This window comes from Thermoascus crustaceus (genome assembly GCF_041956765.1).
Source record: "Thermoascus crustaceus strain CBS 181.67 unplaced genomic scaffold VTN00scaffold_1, whole genome shotgun sequence".
NCBI classification, from domain to species: Eukaryota; Fungi; Ascomycota; class Eurotiomycetes; order Eurotiales; family Thermoascaceae; genus Thermoascus; species Thermoascus crustaceus.
The window spans coordinates 4,729,621-4,748,802 of record NW_027192527.1 but is presented as its reverse complement, the minus strand read 5'-3'; the positions used below and the strand labels follow the sequence as shown (position 1 = coordinate 4,748,802).

The 19,182-nt window shown below is 52.4% G+C and overlaps 10 protein-coding genes across 10 annotated transcripts; 6 read left to right on the top strand and 4 right to left on the bottom strand.

Moving 5' to 3' along the window:
• Positions 1-207: 207 nt before the first annotated feature.
• On the top strand, positions 208-1,063 carry VTN00DRAFT_1714 (uncharacterized protein; the record flags this gene model as incomplete). The annotated part of the gene is made up of 3 exons (XM_069427852.1): positions 208-394; positions 456-627; positions 697-1,063. The coding sequence occupies 3 exons, from the start codon at positions 208-210 to the stop codon at positions 1,061-1,063; spliced, it is 726 nt and encodes a 241-aa protein (XP_069292416.1).
• A 1,856-nt stretch (positions 1,064-2,919) lies between these two features.
• On the top strand, positions 2,920-4,308 carry VTN00DRAFT_1713 (uncharacterized protein; the record flags this gene model as incomplete). The annotated part of the gene is made up of 6 exons (XM_069427851.1): positions 2,920-3,279; positions 3,507-3,562; positions 3,800-3,879; positions 3,943-4,038; positions 4,087-4,208; positions 4,279-4,308. 6 exons carry the CDS (start codon positions 2,920-2,922, stop codon positions 4,306-4,308), a joined length of 744 nt encoding a protein of 247 aa, XP_069292415.1.
• Positions 4,309-4,325: 17 nt separating this feature from the next.
• Positions 4,326-4,793, bottom strand: VTN00DRAFT_1712 (uncharacterized protein; the record flags this gene model as incomplete). Its single annotated transcript, XM_069427850.1, has 3 exons — positions 4,326-4,423; positions 4,485-4,632; positions 4,758-4,793. 3 exons carry the CDS (start codon positions 4,791-4,793, stop codon positions 4,326-4,328), a joined length of 282 nt encoding a protein of 93 aa, XP_069292414.1.
• Positions 4,794-6,009: 1,216 nt separating this feature from the next.
• On the bottom strand, positions 6,010-7,365 carry VTN00DRAFT_1711 (uncharacterized protein; the record flags this gene model as incomplete). The annotated part of the gene is made up of 3 exons (XM_069427849.1): positions 6,010-6,781; positions 6,845-7,147; positions 7,214-7,365. The coding sequence occupies 3 exons, from the start codon at positions 7,363-7,365 to the stop codon at positions 6,010-6,012; spliced, it is 1,227 nt and encodes a 408-aa protein (XP_069292413.1).
• Positions 7,366-7,652: 287 nt separating this feature from the next.
• On the top strand, positions 7,653-9,098 carry VTN00DRAFT_1710 (uncharacterized protein; the record flags this gene model as incomplete). Its single annotated transcript, XM_069427848.1, has 2 exons — positions 7,653-8,068; positions 8,297-9,098. The coding sequence occupies 2 exons, from the start codon at positions 7,653-7,655 to the stop codon at positions 9,096-9,098; spliced, it is 1,218 nt and encodes a 405-aa protein (XP_069292412.1).
• Positions 9,099-9,309: 211 nt separating this feature from the next.
• Positions 9,310-9,695, top strand: VTN00DRAFT_1709 (uncharacterized protein; the record flags this gene model as incomplete). Its single annotated transcript, XM_069427846.1, has 2 exons — positions 9,310-9,509; positions 9,572-9,695. 2 exons carry the CDS (start codon positions 9,310-9,312, stop codon positions 9,693-9,695), a joined length of 324 nt encoding a protein of 107 aa, XP_069292411.1.
• A 6-nt stretch (positions 9,696-9,701) lies between these two features.
• Positions 9,702-12,753, bottom strand: VTN00DRAFT_1708 (uncharacterized protein; the record flags this gene model as incomplete). Its single annotated transcript, XM_069427845.1, has 6 exons — positions 9,702-9,934; positions 9,990-10,814; positions 10,862-11,209; positions 11,269-12,235; positions 12,299-12,609; positions 12,678-12,753. The coding sequence occupies 6 exons, from the start codon at positions 12,751-12,753 to the stop codon at positions 9,702-9,704; spliced, it is 2,760 nt and encodes a 919-aa protein (XP_069292410.1).
• A 496-nt stretch (positions 12,754-13,249) lies between these two features.
• Positions 13,250-14,207, top strand: VTN00DRAFT_1707 (uncharacterized protein; the record flags this gene model as incomplete). The annotated part of the gene is made up of 4 exons (XM_069427844.1): positions 13,250-13,302; positions 13,357-13,539; positions 13,598-13,956; positions 14,059-14,207. The coding sequence occupies 4 exons, from the start codon at positions 13,250-13,252 to the stop codon at positions 14,205-14,207; spliced, it is 744 nt and encodes a 247-aa protein (XP_069292409.1).
• Positions 14,208-16,428: 2,221 nt separating this feature from the next.
• Positions 16,429-17,474, bottom strand: VTN00DRAFT_1706 (uncharacterized protein; the record flags this gene model as incomplete). The annotated part of the gene is made up of 3 exons (XM_069427843.1): positions 16,429-16,954; positions 17,034-17,299; positions 17,355-17,474. The coding sequence occupies 3 exons, from the start codon at positions 17,472-17,474 to the stop codon at positions 16,429-16,431; spliced, it is 912 nt and encodes a 303-aa protein (XP_069292408.1).
• A 1,036-nt stretch (positions 17,475-18,510) lies between these two features.
• Positions 18,511-19,177, top strand: VTN00DRAFT_1705 (uncharacterized protein; the record flags this gene model as incomplete). Its single annotated transcript, XM_069427842.1, has 2 exons — positions 18,511-18,573; positions 19,040-19,177. The coding sequence occupies 2 exons, from the start codon at positions 18,511-18,513 to the stop codon at positions 19,175-19,177; spliced, it is 201 nt and encodes a 66-aa protein (XP_069292407.1).
• Positions 19,178-19,182: the final 5 nt, after the last annotated feature.

The window sequence follows — 19,182 nt, the reverse complement described above, 5'->3', positions numbered from 1 at the left end:
GAAGGGTGTGGGAGTGAAGGTGCAGGTAGTTAAGCTGTCGGGGAGCCCTGGGGTCTGAAGCTCCCCCAAGCTAAGCGATTAACGGGTGGTCCCAGCCAACTGTGTCTGTGACAGCACCCATCCCCACACCCTCCCGGGATCCACGAAACTCGTCTGAACGACTGCATCACAAGATGACTCGCGCGTACCGCCACGGCGTCTCGGTCCATGGCGTCCAGCAAGGATGTGCGCGGCAGCTCCCAGCCGCAGCTCGAGCCGGATGAGATCGCCCTGCTGGATCTCGCCGCCGACGACCGCAGGGACGTCCTGTCTTTATCTGATAAGGAGGCGCTGATCCTGAGGCTCTACGATCAGATCCAAGAGCAGGACCTCGAGAAGGCCCTTCTCGAACAAGGTACGCGACTTTCCATCAGTCTTCTGGAAGCTACAGTCCCTCTAAACACGCGCATCTACAGACCTAGAAGAGCCGTCCGGTGACAATATCGATGAGCAACTTGCAGTCGCCGAACGCGAGCTCCTGGAAGCCAGAGCCACATACACGGTCAGGAGGAAGGCCGTCGAGAGCGTCCTTATGACCGACCCCAGCCTCAAGGCCGTTCATCTGAAGGCCGCATCGCCTGCGGAAAGGTGAATACTCTATCTACTGTCCTCTCCACACCCCCTATCGCCGCTCGCTTGCTTACTGAAAACGCACAGAGCCCTAGTCCCTCTCATCAACCGACGCGACCTGCTCTCCCTTATCCACGAAAATCTGGCAACCGCCCACGCTTCGACACTCGAAGCGCTCTCTAACGTGGAAGTGGAGAACATGCGCATCACGAAAAGGAACCAGGAGCTCGTGCACACACTTCTAGAACTAACCAGCCACGACTCCCGGTGGAAGGAAGAGATCGAGGACGCGGATCTCAAGGCTCAGCTGGAAGAACTCGAAGCGGATAACAAGAAGAGAAGAGCAAAGTGGGAAACGATCAAGGGCATTGCCAGCAGCGCTGTGGTCGGCAGCGGAGTTGATTGGGCGCGGGATGACAAGCTTCGAGAACTTGTGCTCGACGAGTCGGATTAATGGGGACCCTGGGAATAATAAACATTGGATATACCTATGTACAGTACTACTAGCACTGCTTGTTTTTTACCATGATATGCCAGCGCCTGAGATACCCTGGAGAATAGAATAAAAAAGCCCCATTTTTTCTTATGCAACATAGCTTCTCTCCATGACACCGGCCCCGCTCTCCTGCCATTAGAAGACGACATAAGACGATTTAGGACGGGCATACGGATGTACCCAGGGCCTCCACTTCCGATCTAGGCGCATTATTTAAGCCCTACGAGGCTGCGATCGTGTCCTTATGTAAGATCCTGATGCTTCCGGTCCCGTACTGCCCATTGGTTTCATGGCGCACGTGACATAGGTCTCAGGCGGTCTGGTCTGTGTCCCGGTTTCAACTATCACAAACCACAGACCGAATTTCCTGCGACAAGCATGGGGTAGCATTCCGATGTAAAGAAAAAAGGTAGGGTTGGTAGAGCGATGGACGTATCAGATGGGCGAACATCGCCAGATGGGATGAATGTGCCGCAGAGCCGGGCGGTATGGTATCAGCAAGCTAGGACCTAGGTAGGAGAGAGGACGGCAGTCTCTCCGTCCGTGGACAGGGTGTCTCTATGGGAGTTCCGCCGAGCAAGAGCGGCAAGAGCCCACTCTTGACCCAAAGCTAAAAAAGATGCCTGCAGCGCGGCCGATGACGCTGGGTTTTCCAGAGCCTACCATGATCCGTCGGTCCATTCGATACATCGTACTAACCTTTCCGTCTTGTCTGATCCGCCTGGGGTAGGAATGCTGTGGCATTACCACCCGTACGGAGCTCGGAAGACGGGTTAGTATTATTACTATCACGAACTCGCTCAACCGCCACAGCCATTTTTCACTCCGTAAGGGAATGCACAGGTGCATATCAGCACTTTACTTCCGATAATGCTATCCGATAAAAATAGAAAGTAAAGCATACTGGTTGCCATCGTCGTCATCGGGGAGTAGCAACGATAATAACGCGGCTCTGCGGGTTTCAACGCGTGCGAGCATAGGAACTGAACTTCCTATCTCAAGTGTTTCTTTACAATGAGTATCCAGGAAGGCCACAGTAGTGTTAGTATGCAGAAGCAAACATCTAGTCGCATGATACAGGAGAGAAGAGAAGGAGCTTGTGATCCTCTGCAGGCCAAGGCCATACGATATGACCCTTTTCCATCTAGACGCAGCAACGGATACCGGGCACACAGCATTGGCAGGGCCAGTATTATACGCGTTGACAAACGTCGGGGTGGACAATTCCTGTGCAAGGACGCCAAACACCAACAGCGGAGACGGGAAATATAACGCGATGCTACCCGCCAAAGCAAAACACGCCAGGACCTGGAAATTACCGCCGGGGGGGGGGGCAAGGCAAGCAACAGCAAGGAGGGTTTGGAAGTATCACACTATAGTGTCGTAGTAGCAACGGTTACTGTGCAAGACCAGCTAAAAAGAGGGGAGAACACGGTCCACTGCGACCTGACCGCGCAAGTTCCTGTCCGAGCACATTAAAGAATCAACCGGGGAAGCGCAGTATTAAAGACTGCAATCTCGATGCAGCGGGATGCTATACGGAAATATCGGTCAATAACAACCCAGAAACGGAGAGGCTAAGCTGCGCGCCCTTTGAGCATGAGAGAGAAGAGGGCCGTGGCCGGAGGTGGCACACGCGTTGAGGTCCAGGAGGCTGTTCTGCATTCTGCGGGCGCTACTGCGTCTCTCCAGCACGTCAGGACGGCGACATGACAGTACTCCGCTTACGGTGGCAGACTGTCGATGGCCTGCTTGGCCCGTACATCAGTGGATTTGCGCGTAAAGCCAGGAGAGGTCCGAGAGAACCGTCCGGTATGTATGGTACGAGACGTGACGGAGCGCAGCGCTGCCCTTTGTCTGGCCGGCGGCCGTCCCGCCCAGCACCCACCGCCTCGCACCATACAGACCGACGACCAGGGCGCGGCATCTGCCCACACGCACGTACGAGACGGGACGGTACGATACGGCCATTCCCAGCGCCCTTCCTTGCCTCGCCTGCGCTCTTCCCCCTCTCAGGCGCGCTGCTGACGCTTGCTCTGCTCCAGGCCCAGGCCAGCCCGCCCTCTCCCTCTCCTACTACTACTCCTCTCCCTCCCTCACTCACTGCTCACACCTCTCACCCAGTTCTCCCCATACAACTCTCCCATACAAAAAAGTACTGCCCTCCGTCTAAGGTGAGCTTCCTCGTCCCCCCAGCGCCCACCATCCACCGTCGCCACATCCACCACAACACTCCCTCTCTTCCACTCTCCTCGTTCCCCCTGTCTTATCGTCTCCCATGCGCGTCATTTCCTCCGTATTTCTTCATGTTGGCGCGCCCTCGCTGTCGCGCGCATCGGCGACAACATTATATAGTTCCTGGAGCTCGGAGCTGACCTGAGCGGTGCATCTACCCCTACAGGCCAATTCGCCTGATTTCTTCCTCTGTCTTTGCCTTCTCTCTGCATCGGTTTTCAGGTGAGTAATCTCTTCATTTTCCTGGTCGTTTCGTTGCGACAACGCGCGATCGCATGATTGTTTGGGCCGCCGCAATGTCCCGCCCATGCGTCGTGCCCACCACAACGCGCTACTCCAAAACTCTTCTTCCTTTTTTTCTGCCGTGCGCTTTCCTCCTCCATCGCGCTGCATTCCGTAATTCATCTTGTGTGCAATTGATTGTTTCCCGCGCGGCTGTTGTACTGACAGCTCGAAAAGCAACAGCTCCACTAGAATGCCTAAGGAGAAGACCACCGCTCGCAAGAGCAAGACCCGCGGTGTCGAGAAGAAGAAGAAGGGTAAGATGCGCCCGACCGACCTTCCAACCTCCGCGTTCCCATCTGCTCACCTCTGCGTCGTAGACCCCAACGCGCCCAAGCGTGGTCTCTCCGCGTACATGTTCTTCGCCAACGAGCAGCGTGAGAGCGTCCGTGAGGAGAACCCCGGCATCTCTTTCGGTAGGTCTCTCGTCCCTCCAAACTGATCGTCTCTGACAGCCCATGCAGGTCAGGTCGGTAAGGTTCTCGGAGAGCGCTGGAAGGCCCTGACAGACGAGCAACGCCGCCCCTACGAGGAGAAAGCCCTTGCGGACAAGAAGCGATACGAGGACGAGAAGGCCAGTTACAACGTACGTTTCTCCCCCTCTGTCGACGGTGTCCCTTATTCAGCCAGCACGTGCTAATAATCTACGACCACAGGCCGGAGACGAGGATGAGGAGTCCTCCTAGAGGACCAGGCATGCGAATTACTCGTCCCGATGTATCGGCGTTTCTCTTTCGTGTTCCGCTAATTCTCTGACCTGTATTCGTCTGTTTCCTTTTTTTTTGTTACACTCAATGGCTTCTGGTATGGGATGACGGTGGTCTTATTTAACTGCTTTTATCATTCATGAAGGGTTTTCAACGGAATTTTTTATCTCTTTTCTCCTTTTCAGTATGAACTGGTGGCGTGGACGATTCTCCATCCCCCGCCCTGCGCGGCGGCATAGGGTCGACCTTTGACAACACGCGAGAAGCTGCATGGTGCTTGGGGCAAGCGAGAACTGCTGTATACTAGCCTAGCGTTCAATCATACACACACCCCTTGCTCTGTGGACACACATATGTGCGACACGGTAGAGAAAGAGAGGTAGAGCAATCGTAGAGCATGACAGAATACTAAGAATCTTTCCATGGACCGGTTCCTGAGCCAAGCCAAGCTCTTGGGACCTCATGGCGGGGGGAGCGGTAGTTAGTAGGTACTGTAGGTCCTGGCTGCCGCTGCGCTGCGCGCTTTTCCTTCCTTTGTTTACGGGATCTGGATCTGGTTCTGGACGCGTCGGAGCAGCCGTTTTTCCGAGAGATCGTCCTGCAATGGAAGAGCGGTCGGTCGGTTGACGGATGACAGCTGATGCTGCGTTTGGGAGGGGGGGGGGAAGCCGAGCTTGGTGACTTGGTTCCTGAGGCAGAAAGTGACACGGTGCCGTGAGCTGAGGCATCAAACCGAGTCTCCACTATCCTGTCCTGTCCCGTTCTATTCTACGTTAGGTAAGGTACGAGTCGGACACTGCTCTCTCTGTCCTGCCTTGTCTTGCCTTGCCATAGCTTATCTCATTGTAGGCCTAGGTAGGTAGTAGGTAGCATCGTTATTATTGAGAATACAAGTTCCAGTATTTACTTACCTACCTAAGCGATTAAGACTGGTTTCTGATTAATAGAGCGGCGTTAATAATAGTATATAGGTAACTACCAAGCCAAGCCAAGCCAAGAAAGAACGAACGAATGCATTCCTCAACTCAAGATCAAGATCTGTCGCGATTTTCTATTTTTATAAGTCAAGAATGCAATCCGATGAAAAAAAAATTTTTTTTATGGCTGAGGTAGTTCTTCTGTGCTTGTCACTTCTATGATCCGGATGTCTTTATATATATATATATGCAGGGCTGCTAGTGGATGTGCATAAGGAACCTTATTCTGAACACTGGAATTCCAATTCATGAATCAAGACTGAGGATATGTACTGTAATCTTGACATTAACAGTCCTTTACAGGTATAAGTATGACCTCTTCGAGAACACGTTTTCTTCGCTCAATATTTGATGGAAGCATGTAGGGTTGCAGGTTCATAACATAAAACAAATGTTAGGTAGTCTATTCATTGTACAGTACAGCCAATCAACATGTGCGCCAGTGTATGCTAGTGGTGGCTATATACAAAATAAGAACGATCAAGGGTGCCTTGATGTCTTTGAAATCCCATACCGCGTGATGAATAACACCCAACGAGGGCTGGAAGCAAATCAACACGGCCAATGATTTGCCGTGCGGCCTTCCTACCCCGGATATGCACCTTCGGGACCCGATGCACCTAAAAAGGTAATTATAGGGTTCGACCTTCTTTCCCGGGTATATATATTCAAATCTCGATTTCGATCGACTCAAGACTGCCGTTCACGACCACTTCGAAGACTTCAGCCCCCACTCCACCGCATTCTTCACCCCATCAACGATCGTCTTCGGCGTCCACGCCGGCTCCCCACCGGCATAGACACCGCTGCGGACCAGGATCGAATACCACTCGCTGCCGTGCTTGCTCCGGTACGAGTTCGCCCCGCGGATATCCGACTCCGGGTTGTCCCCGATCATGTAGACCCGCCGCAGGGGGCCCAGGTTCTCCTCGGTGTGGAAGATCCGCGACCGGTTCCGGATCAGCTGCTTCTCGGCGAACTCGTACGTGGACTGGTAGGGTTTTCCGACGACGGTCTTTTGTAGCTGGACCCCTTTTCTGGGACCGCCCGTCGTCGCGGCCCAGGCGCCCTCCAGGGCTTCGCGGAATCCGCCCTGGCCGAGACGGGGCAGGTGGTAGCCGGCGGCCCACCACAGATCCGGGTTGGAGAAGTATAGCGGTGGCTGTCCGTCCTGTTGGTATCCGCGGTTCGGGAGGTCTGCACGGCCGTTCTTGTCTGAGAGGGTGCCCAGGTAGCCCTGGGATGATAGCAGAACATCCATGACCACCTGCAGATCAAGTCCCCAGTCCCTTGGGTCGTTAAAGACGAGTACTGCGTCGATCTTGAGGCTCTTTGTCGGATCCTCCAGGTTTATCGGCTTCGGGAGAGGCTTGGAGAACTGTTTATAGTAGTCCACAAAGACTTTCGAGAAGGGCCAGATGGAAGGGTATGCTGTGAGAATGTCTCCGGGGGTTATGACGTTCTTATATCCATATCTAGAATAGGACAGGTCAGTCAGCGCTCAGCTGCACGGTAACCAGACCCAGAGGGAACCGTACCTATATGCTACCTGGCGGCAATTATCACCTTCACCTCCAACGACCAGGACGCACTTGTCCTCCAACGCGCTCTGCTCATCCGTCCCTCTAACGAACTCCGCGAACGGAGAATGACTCTGTATGATCACGGTCGGGTCTAACTGGATGTCAAGCTTCTTGCTGATCTCCGCTACTCTCTCCGTTTCGTGCTTTCCGCCGCCGTTGGTGAGCAGGATAAATGGGATCCCCTGGTCTTCCAGGAGGGACAAGGCTTCCGCGGCTCCGGGGAGCGGTTTCGAGGCTCGAAGGAGGACACCGTCAATGCTAGACAATTGATTAGAGACAATACATCACAGGATGGAGAGGGAAAAAACAACGAGGTTAACTTACTCAAAAGCAAAAGCAAAGTCCGGTACCCGGGGCTGGGAATCAACCGTCTGGAAGCCTCTCCGAAGCCCGGGGCCCGGGGTGGCCTCTAGATATGACCGAGCATAAGCGCGTTGCAGCAGTCGAAAAGAGCAGAGGACCCCTTGAGGCCTCATGCTGGAAGCGGATCTCGAGATGTAAAACATGTGCAATTGGTCGTCGTAGAGTCGTGTCCAGCTGGTTTAAACAAGAGGAGTTTGGATATCGCTGTCGACGAGGGGACCGGTCTATCTAACGCGGCGTCCGGCGTCTTATCGCGGGCGGAGAGGTGCGGAGGCGGCGAAAGCACCAACCACAGCCGTTCGTTTCTTGCAGCGCATCTCCAACTAACTACATCATCCGACAGACTCTACATGGCACCCGCAACGGTCTGTGCTTACATATTTCCTACGATGGAAGCGCCATGAAGTTAATATCGGCCAAGTCCCGGGCCCGTCGCGAGGCTCGCGAGACATACCTTCCCAATGAGATCATCCTCCAGATCGTGTCCCACATCGCGAGGGACGAGGAAGAAGATGCCGCCCGCCGCCAAGCAACGCTCTATACCTGCTGCTTGATATCGCGCCAGTGGTACTCCGTGGCGGTCCCTTTCCTCTACGAGAGGCCGCAGCTGGAGACGGGGATGACCTTCCAGAAGTTCACGGCCACGGTCTGCCCGCCGGTCGGTGTGCGCGGGAGCAAAATGAAGCTGGGCAGTCTCGTGCGCCGGTTGGATCTGAGCCAGCTCGTGCACCACAGCAGCAACAGCCTGACGGCCCGGCTGCTGGGCAGGGTGAAAGAAAATCTAGAAGTCTTTATTGCGCCGATGATCTCATTCTCGTGAGTAAGAAAAAAATAGCCTGCGTCGTTTTGTATGGTTATATGCATTCATGGATGTTTTGATCTCGCTGGATTTGGATGTTCTTTTTTTACAATCTAGTTGTTTGTCGAGTCTTTACAGTTTGTCCAGTTCTATGTAAAAGAAAAAAAAGCTATTACCTTCTTGAAATACTTAGCTCTGATCCATTCTTCCTAATAAATAATTGCTAAGAGAAAAAACCTCTACAGCACCAACTGCCTCCCTTCACTTTCCAAATGTGGCAACCTCCGGCACTTGGACCTTTCCCTCGTCCGCGACCACATCCCCTTCGCCAACCTCAAAAAAGCCATCAGCCACCTCCAGAAACTGATCTCCCTCCGCCTCCCCCGTTCCACCATCCTCAGCGTCGACCCGGATTCCACCCACCTGAGCTGGCCCCCTCATCTCTCACGACTCCAACTCAGCGGCAGTTTCCCCTCCCACACCTCCATCAGCACCTTCTCCTGGCCCACCACACTCGCCAGCCTAACCCTAAAGAACTGCACCAACCTCTCCGTCGAATCCATAAGCGACCTGATCAGCAGCCCACAGCTATCTCGAACGCTGAAACGTCTACGGGTGTCCAACTCGAACCGCGACCTCCAGCCCGAATCCATCAACGCCATCCCGGCCTTTCTGCCGGGCCTCAAGTTCCTCAGCGTCCCCGGCGACCTGGTCCTGGAGACGTTCTTCGACATGCTGCGCTCGTTCCACCGCACGCCGCTGGCGCTCGAGGTGCTGGAGCTCGACGCCCCGTACACGGAGAGTCCGCCCGAGTTCACGACGGAGACGTTGCTCGACGCGTTGAGGAAGGGCTTGTCGAATCTCCGCGCGATCGGGTTCCATGAGGTATACTGCACCGATGAGCGGATCGCGGAGGATGAGGATATCGATGTCGTTTTGAAGGAGCGTGCCGCTAAGCGTCGGTCCGCGAGTTTGGGAGCGGAATCGGATGCTGAAGAGGGGGAAGAAGACGAGGAGGTGGTGGGTGTCTATTACTTGGCTGATTGAGCATATAGACTTTACCTAGCGTGATATTCGTTATTCTGTATATATTATTTTTTTTTCCATCATAGATTGATATCGGCAGCATCGTATAAATCATGAGAAGCCGTCATTTCATTTGCGGGCGGACAATGATACAATACAGCCTTCTAGCAATTCTTACAAGAAAAACTCGATGTATCAGTAGGTTAAATTTGGATTTGAGTGCTATCTCAGTATGGTGGGAATAGTAAAATTCTACCTCAATAAACTTGATAATCCAATACAGAAGAAACATCCAGGAGCTCATTTCAGGAAACACAGTTCCGCTCACTTTGTCTGCAAACAGAAGAAAAGAATAACTCTGGCTGGCTTTCTTCACAACCTCGAGTCCGAACCATCTCGGGCTCGCTATTATCAGGACCAGAGGCAAAAAAGGTAATAGGGGCCTGAGCACCTACAGGTGAAACTCATATCGAAACACCTTCATTAGAAAACAGCAAAGATCCCCCCCCGGGCGTCATCACTGCCGTGATGATTCCGCACTCCCTTCTGATTTTTGGGATTCGAGATTCTTCAAACCCCATCATCACGAGACCTTGCAGAGCGGTCTCCACCACCTAGACGAATTTAAGTGACAGATGCGAGAATGGCAGCGGCGACGCCTTCTTCCTCTGCTCTGACCGAGATCTTCGTCGTGACCCCGGTCTTGCTTGAGTAAGCCATCTTGACCAGAGCTGCAACTCTGCCCCCTGAAACCGTCTTGCCGTAAAGCTTGACGGTGTGCGTGCTGTTGCTGAGGGCGACATCGCTTCCTTCGAGAGGCTGCAGGGAGAGAGTAGAAATGAGCTGCTCCGTGGCGTCTGTGTAAGATCAGCATCCGTTCTCTCATGCACAAGGATAAGACAGTAAACCTACCTGAAATGCCCTTGGCATTGCTCAACTGGAGAGTCTCGCTTACTTCCTCTCCATTCGCGCCAGTCTGCTCCCACACATGGTCGAAGCTTCCGGCGAACGCGGGGATGACATAGTCACTGCCAGTAAGGTCGAGGTCCTCGACCTGGTATTCGTCTTCATATCCACCCTCCTCGGGCTCGCCAGTTGTGGGATCGATTTCTTTGCTTGTGAACTTCAGGTTATTCGTGAATGATGTAACAGGGAAGCTGCCTTCACCACCCAGTTTTTTAAAGGCAACATAAACGATACCAGGCTCGTTTGTAGCCAGCTTAGGAGCGGGGACAATGAACTCTTCTTCCAAGACCTCATCCTCGTCAGATGGGGTTGCCACAACCGAAACATCCTCGAGAACGGTGTCTGGCAGGGTGTTCTTGACGTCATACTGCAAAACAACATGCTCCTTGAAGATGTGCTTGACAGCGCTGACCACGTATTCTGTCTCGCTCTCTGTGAGCTCGACAGGGGCGGACGACTTGAGTAACGTTCCGTACTCTTTGAGCTCTGGGATCTGCATGAGTTGCTCGGCATACTTCTGGGTGGCTGCCGCTGCGGAGGCGGCTCCATCGGCGGCTCCATTGGGCTTGGCCTTGGGAGGGCCAGCTGCAGGGGCCTTGAGAGTAGGCGTCGCGGTGGTGAGTTTCTTGGTCCTCTCTTCGGCCAACGCCTGCTCCTGCGAGACGACTGGAATGGTAGAGACGTCGAATGCTGTCGCGAACGTCTCCTTGTCGGTCGCGGTCACATACATGACCAGTTGGTGTTCGAAGGTAGATAGTGAGTACATTGAATCTGTACCCCTTAGTCTCTACTCAGCACGCCCTCATGTTTTGACTTACCATTCTTGATGAAACGCTCTGCCAGCTCATCTTCCTCTCTCATCAACCTTAGGTTGAGAGCAGCGCGATCTCGGACCTCATCGTCTGTGTCATCCAGGCATCTCGTAAGAAGAACCGAGACGCTCTTCTTCAACTCGGGGTCCTTTTGTCCGACACCAAACTTGGCCAAAGCAGTAACGGCAGCGGCCCGAACCGTAGCATTTTCCAGAACAACTCTGTTGTAAATGTATCGAATATACTTGGTAGGTTGGGAAGTCTTCGGGCCTTCCACACCAAGAAGATGCAATATTCTGACAGACAGCTTCGTAAACTCACAGTCCTCGATGAATTCGCAGAGATGGGCAAGGGCTTCTTTGGTTAGCATATGCGGGCAAAACTAGACAGCACTGAAGGTTTTCTCAACATACCATCTTCCTTGCTTCCCGGAACGAACTTGATCAGGTCGAACATGCTCTCCACGACACTTCTCTTGAAGTCATAGCCACCCTCGTCTCTCAGGATACCGCTGAGGAAGGAAAGCATGCCCGCCTGCTTGCTCGGGAACTTCAAGCACAGAGTCCGGATGGCTTCCACAATCGTAATCTTGAATTCATCCGTGATGTCTGCCATGAACCCAGAAATCTGCTTCATGAGGCGGTCGACGCTAGCCTCGTTGCCCGTCTTGAGCAAGGTGGTGATCGCGAAGGTTGCAATGGAGCGGTTGCTGTTTGAGATCAAAGACTCGATGTCCGGGTTGCATTGGTTGACGATGTGAGGCTTGAATGAGGCGAAGTTGTGGAGGATTCGGATCGCTGCAAATTTGGTAATTGCCCGCGGCGAAGAGAGGAACAGCTGCAGAACATGAACGGCCTGGGCGGCTTCGGCGTCGGTGACATCTCTCATATCGCAGATGGCCTTGGCAGCCTCAAAGTTCACCATTTCATGCTTGTGTCGGAGCCAGCCATCAAGCATCTGCATCATCGGCTTCCTGAGACTTTGGTCCTCCTCCGCGAGCTTCGCGGCCAACCGCACCAGCAGGACAATCGCTGCCGGACTCTTGACAGCGCCCGCCGCTCCGTATTGCTGGACCATCTTCACCAAAGCCATTCTGTCGTGTGACCGCATCTGGTACAGGAGACCGATAGCATGGTATTGGGTCATGTAGTTCGCCTGCGAAATCGCGTGTGATTGCCCGCCCGACCCAAATCCGAGGAAGCCGGTCGATTGTTTCGAGGAGGATGCGGCTTCCTGCGTTTCGCTCTGCCATCTTCGGACCACGTCGCGGGCGACTGGGAGGAGGTGATACGATGAGACCAACGCCGCTGAGGAGACGGAAGGAGTCTTGTCGACAATGGCGGTCTTTATAAGTCGCTCGATGCCCTGAACAGTAGTGGCCTGTGGATCTCAAGAGTTAGGAAGGGTGGTAGGTGGAGGACGGGAAGGGTGACGGAGGCGTACATCAATGATGCGGCACAGCGCGCGGATAGCATTCGCCCGGTAGAGAACATCACTGCCAACCGCGGTATCCTTCATAATAATACTGGTTGACATGATCGTGTCCTCCGCGGTGTTTGCCAACTCCTTCAGGATCAAGTATACCATCTGGCGCAACGAGGGATCCTTGTTCTGGAAGAGCTTCGAGATGCCGAAAAAGAGCGTCGTGGCCTCATCTGTCGGGAACTGCTCCCCCGTGAACAGGAGCACAGCAATCTTCGTCAGGAGGGTGCGGCATCTTCGAGGCGAGATGGGAGAAGTATTAAACAATCTAGCTGCGGCGGGGGGTCAGGACCTGAAGAATGTTTCGAGGTCTGGATGAGCGCCAGGGGAAATAGCGTACCATCCTGGAATACAGATGTCCGATCAAGCTTGATCATGACTTGATCAGCATCTTCATCCTTTTTGACGTAACTCATGGTGACAGCCTGCTGAGGTTACAGCAGCAGAGAAAGTCCAGTAAAGCGAACGTAGAGGAGCTAACGCCCGCAACTCGAATGCTCCGGAGATTCAATAAGGACGGATGGTATTAGTACGGGCGGTGTAATTGACTACCGCGCCTTCATCATTCGCGGTCAGACGCAGAAAAAGAGAAAGGAGAGTGTGCACCGGACGAGATTGGCTATCGTGTCTCACTGTGACAACCAAGTGGACCGAAAGCCCGTGCCTGCGAGACTGCGATACTCGTCGTCGACGTGCGTACAGTACAGCTTGGCCGCCAGATCTCCAGGTGGCCTTCCGTGTCTGCGTTGTGGGCACCAGCCACCGTGGCGCGCAAACCATGCAAACAGGCGGCGTTCCAGACACTTCAGTAGCAACATACCTGCATACATAGACATAGGTACTGAATACCTTGCAACAGTTCTTCGACTTTGGAAACGTTTTCTATAGCGACATCCAGAAAACTCTGCGACCATGGACATGCCCGTACAGGTCCCAGTTGATGATCCCAACGCGGACACAGAATGGTAGCGAAGCACCGTCTTCTTGAGCGCAACTATGCGATGCTAACTGGTCTGCAGGAACGACATCCTCCGCAAGCATGGCATTATCCCTGAGAAGCCTCCATCTCCTACACCGATCATAGAACAGGCGATCCTGGAAGCCCGACAGAAAGCGCACGAAAACCGACTAGAAGATAAGGACCTGGACGAGCTCGACGCTCTGGAGGACGAGGAGGACGAAGAGTTCCTTGAGAAATATCGGTGCGTCGGAGCGTGCAGAAGGGAAGAGTTTCGAGTGCACTAACAAAATATCTTCCAGGAAACAACGGATAGCCGAACTCTCCAAGCTCCAGAAGACGAGTATATACAACCAGGTCTACCCCATCCAGAAGACAGACTACGCCCACGAGGTCACGGAGGCGTCGTCCAAGACGTTCGTCCTCGTCAACCTCACCTCCTCGCTGGGGAGCAACATCGAGTCCCGCGTGTTGAACGAACTCTGGCGACAGATGGCGGCCAAGTTTGGAGACATCAAGTTCTGCGAGATCCGGGCCGACATGTGCATCGAGGGGTATCCCGAGAGGAATACGCCGACGATACTGATCTATAAGGATGGAGAGATCAGGAAGCAGTTTGTGACGCTGAGGGAGTTGAACGGTGTCAGAACGAAGCTTGAAGGTAGGCCCCTCCCACGCTCGACTTTGACAGCCTGAAAACCGGACAGCAGATATTTCCAGAACCTCCAAAACGCAAATACTGACAAAAGAATCACTCATACAGACCTCGAAAAAGTCCTCCTAGACCTCGGCGCCGTCAAAGAAAACGACGTCCGCCTCCTGAAGAAGCGATCCGATTCAGACGATGAAGATGACCGCGACACGAAGAAGAACGCTAATAAAGATGATGATGACGATGATGACTGGGACTGAAGATATCGGCCGGGGACTATGAACCATAATAGGCTACCGAAGGAATTACACCCTACTGAATGATGCTCCGATCAGATCAGATCACTCTTAGTCTTGGAGTCTCTCAGGGCAGACTGAGCTGAGCTCGGAGAACCTCATAAGATCGATGGTAATAACGGCATCTGCGATACGTACAGTACATATATACATATATCGACAGACCCGACGAGCAGGCTTCGTCGGGCGGTTCGATTACGGAAATACATGCTTGAGAAAACAAGGCGAAATGGCCTCGCTCATGAAATGTACATGTTGCGTGTACAGTATGTGCATACATTAGTCAATTTACCTAGACTAACCAGGTAAATAATATAATGTCTCCTGCTCCCAAGGCAATCCAATCCAATCCATCTAATTCAATTCAATGTGATCTACTGAGGAATAATATAATTCCAAAAACTAGGAAAGTAAATTATAGATATTATTATTTTCTTATATAACTATTGATAAAAAAAAAGGTAAATAGATATAGATCAACCAAATCTTCTTGTTACACGGTATCGTCCATTCTTTCCTTTCCCCGGAAACTATATCTCTAGCTTTTCTTATCAGAGCAGCCTAACTACCTACTTCATACGAAACGAACCGGTTGTCGTTGTCAAGGGGCACATACACTACACTACTGAACCATATCTTATCTTTCAGCGCCCAAAACCCTCCCCCCTATCCAAGCCACCTACCTAGCTCGCCGCTTTTGCTATATTTTGATCCAGGCTGGCTTTATCTAGGATTTGTGACCTATCTATCATACATAGTATAGTGCCTTGGTACCCTCTAATAGCTTCAAATTCAAAATCACATGGGTATAAAATAGCAATCCGCCAAGACAGTAGGTAGCAGGGGAGGGGTGACGAAAGATAGATATGATATAGTAGTGTACATACATACTATACAAATGTAAGCACTAAATTAATGATGCCCTTTGAAAGGGAGCAAGGATTCCGTTTAACCTTACCATCTACGGTCATGTAACTCCGTTCCTCAGTTGGTGTCAGTGGTGAAAAGCTCACTCCGTCTGCTTGGTGTTAGTATTAGTAGTAGTGGTGGTAGTAGGGCTTGTATTGGGGGGGGCATTTCTTTTAAGTAAAGGAGCGCAACGGTTCTATATCCTGAGACGAGACCAATGATGGACGATGGAAGAAGATAAGGGTATGAATGTTCGATTGCGTGCGTGCTTGAAGGATAAGAAGGCTAAAATTAGCCTAGATGGGGGCGGCCATCACCTAACCCTTAGCTTCACCTCCGGGACTATGAAGGATGAAACCCTGGGTCTTAAGGGGAAACCAACAAGAAGCCTTAAATCGGTCACTGGAGGTATGAAGGCACCATTAGCTGGTAGTATTCCTTCGTCCTGAGTCCCAACCATGCAAGTACGATGTTTCACTTGACCCAAGCTCAGATTTCGACTCCTTGGAGAACCTGTGACGTATAGAAGAGCTACCAGTCATCTGGAGGATAAAATAAAGCAATTGTCGATAGCTCGCAGTTGGGGCGGAAGACAGCTACATAGAGCTTGCCATCATGAGTAAGTTAGCTGAATTGAAATTAGAAACTGCTGGCCAATCTCCCGATATGAAGGAGAATATGGTGCAGGATGACAACCTCCGACGAGTTGTGCAGCCAGGACGAAAAACGGAGCTTGGTAGAGCGATAATAGCACGTGGATTGATAGCCCCGTTGTTATGATCCCACCTCCCAGCACGAAATCTGCAAAAATGAACCGTATATGGCTATGAATCGAATACATAGCAAACTGGATATCCCACTGCGCTTTTGCGCTCGACATAGATAATGGTCATTGCTGAGACCCGAGACTTGAAAAACGTCAATAAGGCTGCGTTTCAGCTCATATAAATGATAACGAAAATGAAAAATCCAATGGCTGGATGCAATATATACCACACAAACAAAACAGTTACTAGATGTCCCAGTAAATGGGTTAGATCAAAGAGGCAGTATTGGTAAAAACCTCCACATATTCTCCAATGACTCCGGAGTCCGTCTCCCTAAAACCCTTTGCCGAACCAAACGCTCAATTATCAGCAACGTGACAGCCGTATATTCTCCGTCACCCCAGACCCTGCGCCAAAATAGCAAATTCAGAAAAGCGCCCAAGATCTTCATAGGTAGATTTGAAAGGAAGTCGCCCAGCAAAAATATGTGTAACGTCAAAAAGCGCTACTCATATCAATTCATCGCTTCCGCCAGCGACGCTCTCCTCGATGGCTCTTCGTACAACGCTTTCCTCGAAGACTGGCCCTTGGCCATCACATCGAGCGACGCCCTTTAATCTCTCACAGACATCCCCGATGTCTACCAGACCCCGCTTGAAAAGCTCGTGGCCCTGGATCATGTCCCACGTAGCGCCTGCATCAAGGAGTCTCTCACCAGTCTCCTCGCTCACCGTAATACGATGGGTCGGCATTCGCTCTCCCTCAGCCAAGACACTGGAATAGAAATCTGTGGGGGAATACTTCATCGGACCGGTCGTAGTCGTCTCCGGATCGGCTCCACGGCCATTCACACCCGAGCCGATGCCAGCATTGGAGGTGGCGCGTAGGATCTCGTTCTCAGTTGCATACTTTGCGAGCTCACGCTTCAGACGCTCATTGTCCGCGTGGAGGGTGTTGGATGCCTGCTCGAGATCGCTAAGCTTCTGTTCGAGTTCCCGAACATGTCGTTCCTTTCGTTCGCGGAAAGCTCGTTGGCTATAGGGCAATGGAATGACCGGTCAGCTTGGACATGTATCATACATACATATCATGGCTCGACTATCTTGTAACGTACGCAGCTCTATTTTGCGCTTTTCGCCTGCTTTGGGCGGGAGTCAGCGTATCCTTCTCCTCACTGCTACTCCGGCCGGATTTTCGATCCGCGGACTGGTCGTCGCCAGTGTCGGTAGCAGTTTGCGGTGGGCCGTCACTTTTGAACTCATTGCTTCCGACAGAATGCTTCGTGAAGGATTCCGGGGGAGAATGCGGCGGCGCGATAAGCGTAGCGGGATCGAAGCGAAAGGTAGGGTCAAAAGAGTCGTAGCTGGGGTCGTAAGAGCCCTAGATCATCGTCAGTTTTATCTGCTTCGTAGCAGAGGTCAGATCTAGAACATACTACTTGCTGGGGGCGGTGGGAGAACTCATCCGGCTGAGGAGTATGAGTCTGGTGAGGAGTCGCGAGCCCGAAGAACTGGAACGGCTGATGCTGCGGGGCCGAGAAGTACGAGTAATCCATTTGGATGGAAGATGACAGCTCTCTGGAGACGAGAATGCGGTGTTGAATGCAGTAAGAGGACGTTTGAGCGGACGGTCGCCAGCCAAGAAGCAGGGAGACTGGGTAAGCTGAAAGCCCGAGAGGACGGAAGCGGTCGGCGGAGGAGCGTAAATGCAGATGCACAGGCAGTCGTGGCGCTGAATTGTAACGACGGACGAAAGCGGGCCGTGGGAAGAAATAACGACAGCAGCTTGATTCAGAAGATGGACAGAAGAGAAGAGGCCGCGAGACTGGCGAAGCGACAGGAGAAGCGACGGGGTGCGGAGGGTCTAGAGCAGCGGGAGGCTGTTCGGGCATCCAGCCCAGCCCAGCTCTCTCTCACTTCGAGACCCTAACTGCATGAGGCAAGTCCTCCAAGCATTGGAAGCATGTACTTTAGGGCTTGGGGAAAAGGCGGATTTCATGGGTGTCACTAGCCCTGCCCACGATTGTCAGCCTGTCTCGTGGGAGACGCCAGGATACGGATGTATCTGTATGCACCATCCATCCAGCTGGATTCATCTTGTGCTGCGTCGCAGACAATGTGACATCATGAACCATTTACCAACCCCACCCAGACAGTTAAAAGTAGCTGCCAAACAAGCTCACTGGCCATCTTGACGTCCAGATAGGCCCTGAATGTGTCCTGCCATCCCTCCAATACTATAATCATCTTCAGATCTTACATGTACACTGTATAACAGCCTCAACGGCACACACAGAGCTGGCCACAGACAACCCAGGATGATACCTGTTTACTTCGACAGCCGGCCAAGCCGGTGATGCATGGCCGCCCCCCATGCTACAACCAGCCGTCCACCAAACGACCTCGCCTGCGCACCCAGATGAAAGAACCATTCTTTCTGGCCGAGGTGTCAGGGACCGGATGAAACACGCATTTAATTGCATGTTCCAAATAAACGACAACCGTGCTACTACCGTCCAATGCATCAGTACTTTTGGGTTTACTTTCTGTGCAAACAAGAATCGAATACTATATCCGACTGAAGATTGACGAATGGGAATGATCTCTCCCCTTGAAAACCAGGCACCCCGCAAAGCACCCCCAGCGCCAACAAAGGTACGGTCGACGTCGACAAAGACAGGAGGAAAGATCTCGTCTCGGCTGAGATTTTTAACCTCTACCCTGATAACCTACCTCGCTACATGCCGGCGCTGCAGGCTGCCGTCTAGGGACATCATGGTGCATATGTTGACGTGGAGGGCGGTGAAACAGTCAGCCTTCATACGAGGAGGGGGCTTACAGGACTCCATGTGAAAGTGATAAACAACAAACGTACGGTACATAATAGCGCTTCGAGCACCCTATTAGACCTTGCTTCCTATGATTCGACGTCAGGGTTGAAGACCTGCAGTCTGGCGGGTAGACAGATGCACTATTCTACAAGTAGTGCGAAAGTGCGAACACTACGCCGATGCTTTGCCCGATATATCGGACTTGAAGGGTAATCCTAAGCCTAGACAGGATGGTTTGAGATTGGAATTTGGGGAAAGACTTGAATGCGTGCAATTGAGACAATAACTAGCTAGGAAACGAACGTGAAGGTATACCTGAGGGTGGACAGGGCTGGCTATTAGTTGGCAAATTTCGACCGGGCGCTATGGTCTGCCAGACCCATAATCCAGCCCCCAGGAGCAGCCTTCAGATAGGAGATGAGAGCTAAAACAT